Source organism: Cyprinus carpio, chromosome B4, assembly GCF_018340385.1.
Source record: "Cyprinus carpio isolate SPL01 chromosome B4, ASM1834038v1, whole genome shotgun sequence".
Classification (NCBI taxonomy): domain Eukaryota; kingdom Metazoa; phylum Chordata; class Actinopteri; order Cypriniformes; family Cyprinidae; genus Cyprinus; species Cyprinus carpio.
In genome coordinates, this window is record NC_056600.1 from 24,239,197 (window position 1) to 24,247,089 (window position 7,893).

General features: G+C 36.2%; 1 protein-coding gene across 1 annotated transcript; it reads right to left on the reverse strand.

Annotated features, from left to right (window-relative positions):
• Positions 1 to 5,552: 5,552 nt before the first annotated feature.
• LOC122137278 lies at positions 5,553 to 7,549 on the reverse strand. Its single transcript, XM_042723038.1, has 2 exons — positions 7,408 to 7,549; positions 5,553 to 6,809 (listed from the first exon to the last, which is right to left on the reverse strand). Exon 2 carries the CDS (start codon positions 6,603 to 6,605, stop codon positions 5,661 to 5,663), a length of 945 nt encoding a protein of 314 aa, XP_042578972.1. The 5' UTR covers positions 6,606 to 6,809; positions 7,408 to 7,549; the 3' UTR covers positions 5,553 to 5,660.
• Positions 7,550 to 7,893: the final 344 nt, after the last annotated feature.

The following is a 7,893-nucleotide window of genomic DNA, read 5'->3' on the forward strand; positions in this document are numbered from 1 at the left end:
CTTTTCATGATACAAATTGTTGCAAAGCAGCTTTACAGAAAATTATGTTTCTACAAAATATTTAGTAGAAGCTTGTCAGTGGTGACCGTCAAATTAACGTACATTGTCACGTTGCGAATGGGTAGCAAAGGCTCAAGTGCAATGAATGGTTTTATTTAACCAAAAATATAAAATAACAAAAACCACCCTGTAGGGGAAAACCAGAATGATAAATATAAATGTAAAAATACAGGGAACCGGTAGAAACAGGGTAAAGGGCAGGCATACAAACAGAATGAAACACATCAGCCCAGGACAGCCAACAAAGGGACCACAAGCAGGGAACCAAATTACTAATGAATTAGAAAGCAAATGAATCAATGAACAGATAATGAGAGGGGTGGGGTAACACGATAGACATGAGCACATGGCACGAATAACAAAACAAACCCCATGTGGGGTAAGAACACATACAGTGACATAAGACACGAGCGCCCGGTGAGGGAACACTTCAACCATGCGCTCGCACTGACGGTCAATACATGGAGCGCGAGTGTCCGAACCTCAGCACACAAACCGAATACGAACTTGAATCCAGTGCCGAGACCCGAATGCCACGCTCTGCACAAACAAGAAGTCACAAAGACGAGAGGGAACATGGCTCGAGCCCAAACCCCGCGCTCAAAACCTGAACCTAAAGGGAAGAGCGCGTAACTCAAGCGAGCACGAAACCACGCCCCCTCACACAAACAGGACACAGGGACTGTCAGAGCCCTGTTACTAAATAACCAAATAATCCAGATTGCTGTGACAGGACCCTGACAGTAGATATGGCAGAAATGTATGGTAAAATTCAATTAATGACGTAATCAAACAGATGATGAACATTATTAATTGCAATGATTACATGTTGCAATCAAACTTGTAGCATAATTTGGTAGTTCTGTTTGTTGTTTCAGGGTTGGCATCATCTGAGGTCCTCTGAGGGTTTGGCATCATCTCTTCTCAGGTGTTCGGTCATCTCAGGTCTTTGTAAGGGCTAGATTCAGATTGAAGCTTGTGCAATTCCTAGATATCACGGCAAAAACATAAAAACAAATAGAGACATAATTAGCGTAGTTGCTGTTCCAACCAAACAAAAATGATTTGTTTAACCCAAGTTTAGGAATAATAATGTGCATTTGATCAGATATAACTGTGGTACAAGATTATGAGATGCATTATTTGAATGCTTGGTCAAAGAGGTGTGTTTTTAATCTAGATTTTAAACAGAGAGAGTGTGTCTGAACCCCAAACGCTATCAGGAAGGCTATTCCAGAGTTTGGGAGCCAAATGTGAAAAAGCTCTACCTCCTTTAGTGGACTTTGCTATCCTAGGTACGATCAAAAGTCCAGAGTTTTGTGGGAGAACACTAGTTAGGTACGCAGGAGCTAAACCTTTAAGGGTCTTATAGGTAGGTAATAATATTTTATAACTGATACGGTACTTAAAAGGGTCATATGATGCGATTTCAAATTTTTATTTCTCTATGGAGTGTTACAAGCTGTTCGTGAATAGATAAGATCCTTAAAGTTGCAAAGACTAAAGTCTCAAACCCAAAGAGATATTCTTTATAGAAGTTAGGACTCATCCACGCCCTCCTAAAACGCCTCGTTTAAACACGCCCCCACATCTCTGTGTCACTGTGTGGGAAGATTTACATAACGCTGCCTAAATGTTCACGCAAAGAAAAAAGACATAGCTTTGATTCTCGCTGTTGCTGCTGCTGTCATGTTGTGGAGATGCCGTTTCATTGTGAAAGCGAAAATACTTTGTTTGGTCTTCCAAAAGAGGACACAACTAGAAATCAGTGGTTAAGTTGTATTTACAACACTGTTCCAGAACAGTTCAACCCAAATATACAGATGTGTGCAGCACATTTTATTGATGGCTGTTTCCTTATCCTGGGAGAGTAGACTTCAGTCCCAGCGCTTCTGACTCACAGTCTGTAAGTACGTTTACATATTTAAAGGATTTGCCACTGATGATTCAAACGCAAGTTTTAAGCAGTGTAGAGTAGCACTTGTTGTTTGTCGTTTCTCAGATCACAAATGCAGACATGATTTTATGTTTACGCGGCGCGATGCAACGCAATGTGTAAAAAGACAGTACAAGTCATTATAATCTGTAAAATATAAGACTGTAAAATTGGGGTAATATGATCATATTTTTTGGACCGATAAGGACTCTAGCCGCTGCAACCTGGAATACCTTTAACTTAATAATCAAAAAAACAACACAACAGTGCATTAAGATCAAAACAATAGTCCAGTCTAGAGGTCATGAATGCATGAACCAGCTTTTCTGCATCACAAACAGGTAACATGTTTCGTAGCTTGGCAATGTTTCTAAGATGGAAGAATGCTGTTTTTTGTAACATGGGAAATATGATTTTCAAAAGACAAGTTACTGTCTAATATAACACCCAGATTTTTGACTGTAGAGTAAGTAACAGTACATCCGTCTAATTGCAAATTGTAATCCAAGGGATTCTGTGTATTCTTTTTGGTCCAATAAGTAATATCTCGGTCTTATATCTCTGTCCTAATTCAATAGGAGAGAATTATTGGTCATCCAATCTTTTACATTTTTAATACACTCATAGCTTAAATAATTTAGAAGTTTCATCTGGTCTTGTTTAGATATATAGTTGAGTATCATCAGCATTACAATGGAAACTAATCCTTATTTCTAATAATATTACCAAGGGGCAACATGTATATTGAAAATAGCAGAGGACCTAGGACAGATCCTTGTGGCACTCCATACTTTACTGGTGATAACTGAGATTACTATTCTGACCATGCTTTTCATGACCTTGACACTGTTATTTACTTGGCAGTCTATGGGACAGTCTCAAGCCTACCGGTGTTACAAATTAGTTCAAAGTGAGATGAACATAATTAATCATAGCGGATTATTATTAATTACATTCACCTTCAGGAATTACTTGTAACATTATAGCATTAATAGTACAATAAAATGATTTGTTCGTCCGCAGGGCGGACAGTGTTAACCGCTTATTGACTCTTAGTAAAATTATTTCTCTAGCCACAAAAAATAATTTTACTACTAATACATTGCTCCCAGAGCATGTAACGAAACCGGGACGTTAAAGTGACCTCGTTCTGTGAGCAGCAAACACAGACAACCAAGTGTGAATACATATGGATGTTTATTAAACTACACTACAGGGGTACATGCAACATCTGACTGGACACAAACATACACACATTAAACATAGATGCCAACGCAAGGAAGGCATGGATAGAGAGAGAGAGAGAGTGCACTGCAGAGAGAGCGAGAGAGAGCACACTGCAGAGAGAGAGAGAGAGAGAGAGAGAGAGAGAGTGGAGAGTCATGGTAGTATTTACTCATAAACTAAATCACAACCTGTTAAGAACATCAAAGAATCTCATCACCTTAATTAAAAGGGGTCAAAGCCTAGAAGTGCATCTAAATAGTTAACAAGCAGTTACTTGCATTGGTTCTGTAGTTGCTGAGTAAAGTGTCCCGGTGCATGTATAATGCGTAGATTCCTGTTGAATCCTGTTAGGAGTGAAACCTTCGTCATTTCATCCATGGGTTGACTGCTCCGAAGTGAATCAACAAAGTTGCTGAAAACTGCCAGAAGATGGGGAAGACTGCCTGGAAGGGGAGTCGCAGGGTTTCCAAGATGATTGTTTGATGGTGTTTTTTTGACCCAGTGACACCTCATTTGCACCTCGTTTGACTGGCGTGATTAACTGGTAACCCAAACTATGGTACAAATAGTATGACGCATTTTAGGATCACACAGTTTACATAATTACTTGAGGAATAAAAAGCAGATCAAACCTTCAAATTGGCTGTTATTAAGCCTCTCATGCAGTGTTAATTTTGACAGCAAATTTTAAATTTATTTTAAGTCATAGTCTTTTGACTAAAATACCATTTAGTTTTAGTCATATTTTAGTCATCTGAATTGTTTTTAGTTTTAGTCTAGTTTTAGTCGACTAAATATCATAAGATTTTAGTCGACTAAATATCATAAGATTTTAGTCGACTAAATCTACAGTAAATTTAGTCGGCTAAAATCGAATGGGTTTAAAGTGCATTTATTTAGCATTTCTCTAGAATTTCCAAACTCATTATATAGGTTTGATATTAAGGTTTTATCATGATAGACACAGATTTAACTGCGGTGACACACATCTTTGTTAAAATGAAATAAAACCACTTCTTATAAAGAACAAGAACATGGTCTTTAATGAAATACCTATGGTTATATAGGCTAATTAAAGCTGCAAGCAGCCTTTCTGGGGCCAAGCCCTTATTGCTCTTTGGCTTTTAAGGGTTTTTCCAGCAACTTTTTCAGCACTTTTCCAGAACAGATAGATTCAGAATTACAGATAAGGTGAAATCAGAAGGTCTGATGAGAACGAACACAGAATGAAGTTACAAAAAAACACACTTATTTTTGATCCCATTTTTTAAGAAACTTTAGTACAGCTCTTACCCAAGTAATAAAGGAATTGAAATGACAACTTTATACCCAATTTTAAACTGTCCCATACAGGATTCTAACCCACAACTGGAATGCTTCAGGATTCATGATATGGGGTTTTAGCAACTTGCGCCACTCAGAGGACATTAATTAAGGGCTTAAAAAGTAGAGGCTTCAGTGAAAGAATAAGTACACAAAATCATGTTAACTATAAAAATCTAAATGGCGGACACATGGTTCATTCAGAATGTGTGAGAAAACACATTTCCAATTAAATGGGAAGGATTAATGGGAGTATTATCTAGGTAAAAATAATCCAAGTGACAATTCACAGCTTTATAAATGTTGAGAGAAAGAGTCAAATATATATTTATCTGGGTTATAGGTAAGTAAGAATGTATCAGTACTGAAGGTTAATAGTTCAGTGCTTATAGTAGTAAATATTTTTATTGTAACAGTTAAAAGTTCATTGTACTGCTGAAACAATTGAATTAACAAGACATGTATCTGGAATGTGGAAAATCACAGTCTTTGGGTCAACTGCACGTCACTTACAACAGTAACATGTGGTTGGCCAACACATTGCAGTTTCCTGAGTTCTTGGTTGGGAACAAGAAAAAAAAAAAAAAAAAAAATCTTGTTTAACCATTTTTGTGCAGCTCATTTATAATTTGACTTAAATTACACACTACATGTTTAGACCAATAATGGAAATTTTATAGGGGACTAAAATTAAAGTCCAGGTCATACAAAAAGAGGATTAGTTGGAGTTTCAAAACAAAAAATTAAAGCAATATAAATGGAAGTACAGGTACAAAAATAGAGGACAAAAGTTAGTGTTGTATTGCATTTATTAAGTAGGAAATTATTTTGGGTGAAAAAAGGAACCATCAAAAGTAAAACATTGATAAAGAAAGCATCCTGTATAGTTGCAAAACTTAAACATTTAATCAAGTAGAAGAAAGCTTCACAATTAAATCATATTTTTACAGCAACGTATATTTCCATTACAAATTTTAGCAACTAGAAAAAATGGGGGGAAAATAAACAAACATTTTAACCACTGAAAAGTAAACCCCTATAGATCTACATCTACAATTTTTTTTTTTTTACAAGAAAATACAAGTTATACAGGTTGTATAAACTTAACACAAGTCTATGTATCACACTTTGTTTTTTTACATGAATGTTTGGTTTCTGTTACAGGTCTTTTTTGTGGGATGAAAAGTGCAGCAGGTTCTTGTGACGATTCGGTTTCTACAATTTGAAGAAACGGTTCATCGTTTGAATGTTTGGTTTCTTTTACTGGTGTTTTTTGCGGGATAAAAAGTGCAGCAGGTTCTGGTGACAATTGAGTTTCTTCAATGTGAAGAAGTTCCTCATCAGTATCGTCGTTGGGTGTTTTTTGCATTTGTAGAACCTGCATGTTGTGTGTAAATGTTACTGTTAAACTTTTCATGGCCAGGAACATCTGTTCGATGTCCTGGGCATCGGTGTTGCCCAGGTCAAGTAGTGGTGCTAAAAATCTCTTCAAAATGGAATTTGACACTGTTAAAGAGAGCTCCGTTTTGTTCTCTTTAAACTCCAAAATGCCACCAAGTTTTGTGACGTAAGCGGTGCCACTCCTTAACATTTTGCATGTGCAGCGGTGGAAAGCACATTGTGGAGAAAAATCTTGTTGAAGAGTGGCACACTTTGGGCAGTGTTTACTGATGTTTATTTGCACACCTTGTAAAGCAGAGGTGATGTTTTTGTGAGGAGTAATTTCATCCTCAGACATTTGATGAAGTGGTCCAGTAGAAATTTGAATTTTTAAAGGTGTAATTGTTGTGTGTCTGGTTGATTGTAAAAAGGTTTTTTGTTGGTACCTTTTTGTCATCAGGTTCGTAAAGTTATACGAGTTTCCTTGATAGACGTCACTAATGAAGTTGTCCCACAAGGCAATTTGAATTCCTCCGGTTTCATCAGTTATCCAACAGTTCATTACCTCTGCTTCAGTCTTGTTAAAAAACACATTTTTAACAGACTCTATCTTTGTTACTTTGGCTTTTAGTGTGGGTATCTGTACACAGAGAGTGCAAGAGTGAAAATCAACAGTCATGCCATTTGTTTTCAATGTACTTCAAGTTTTAATTTGTATGGAAAAATGTTGTGCAACTTACATGATGCTGTGCATCTAGGGTTTTCATTTCGGCAATGGTGGAGGGGTGTGGTTGCTTTGGGGGTTTATGGGGGAATGGTACTTGAGTCACTTCGAGTGTTGTAGAGCTGGTACTCTGGATGTCATATTTTGTGTCATTGCTGTCTGGAAAACCGAAGAAACATTTTTAAAAATTAGATGACGACGAGGCAACATGTGCAATCACTTACATTTTACTTAAAACACCATGTAATTGTTTAAAATACTGAGAAATAACAACAAATAAAGCATTGTGAGTTTGTAATAAATCCTGACCATGTCACAAAAGTAAATCGAAACTGTATACAAATATATACTTGCCTCACAGACAAGAGAAATTTATTAATGGAAAGTTTGAAGTGTCGACTTTGGAATCATTTCATGTTTTTTAATCTTAAACACTTTCAGATTATGTAATCTGCATGAAAAATTCTCTTGTTTTTTTTTAGGACACATTAATTATTGTTTGCCGGTGCACCACAGCAAGCTTTATGCGTTTGAGCACTGATTAGTTGATATATATATATATATATATATATATATATGCTTATGATTTATATAAATCTGCTATCCGTTGACTAATTGCTTAAGTGAAGAATTGCTAGTTGACTAGAAAAATCAAGGGCAATCAAAGAAAAAAAAAAAAAAAAGTAACTTATGGTAAGACAACTAAGAATTACTACAAATAAAAAGGTGGAGGTAAAATATACAAGGCACTACTTACTTGGAACTTTCTTTGCATTCATGAGTTTGATTGCGGAGCAGTTCCTTGCAGCATTGTTCCATGAGGTTTGTTGATTACACTGAAAGATGACTGTGTGGTGGTATGTGTCCCTGTCAGTTTGTAGTGAAGAGGTGAAGTATTTGCTATTAGTTTTAGATAGTTTTATGGGTGATACAGAATGCACGTATCCTGAAATTGAGTCTGGAAGTTGGTTCATTTTTCTCTTAATTTTGTTTTTCAATATTTCTGTTCTTACATTGGAAAAAATCTAATGGAATCCTTTGCAGGATACTCTGGTATTTAACATAATTCACAATTGATTGGGAACGTACCATTACTAATTAGTTGGTTCATAGTTAATTAATTGGAGTGTGTCATTCGTTGATGTTGATTTTTAAGTTTATTAGTTGATTAAGGTGTTTAGTGGTAAGTTGTGGATAGATTCATACTTGTAAGGTTAATTGGCTTGTTTGTCATTACACTACA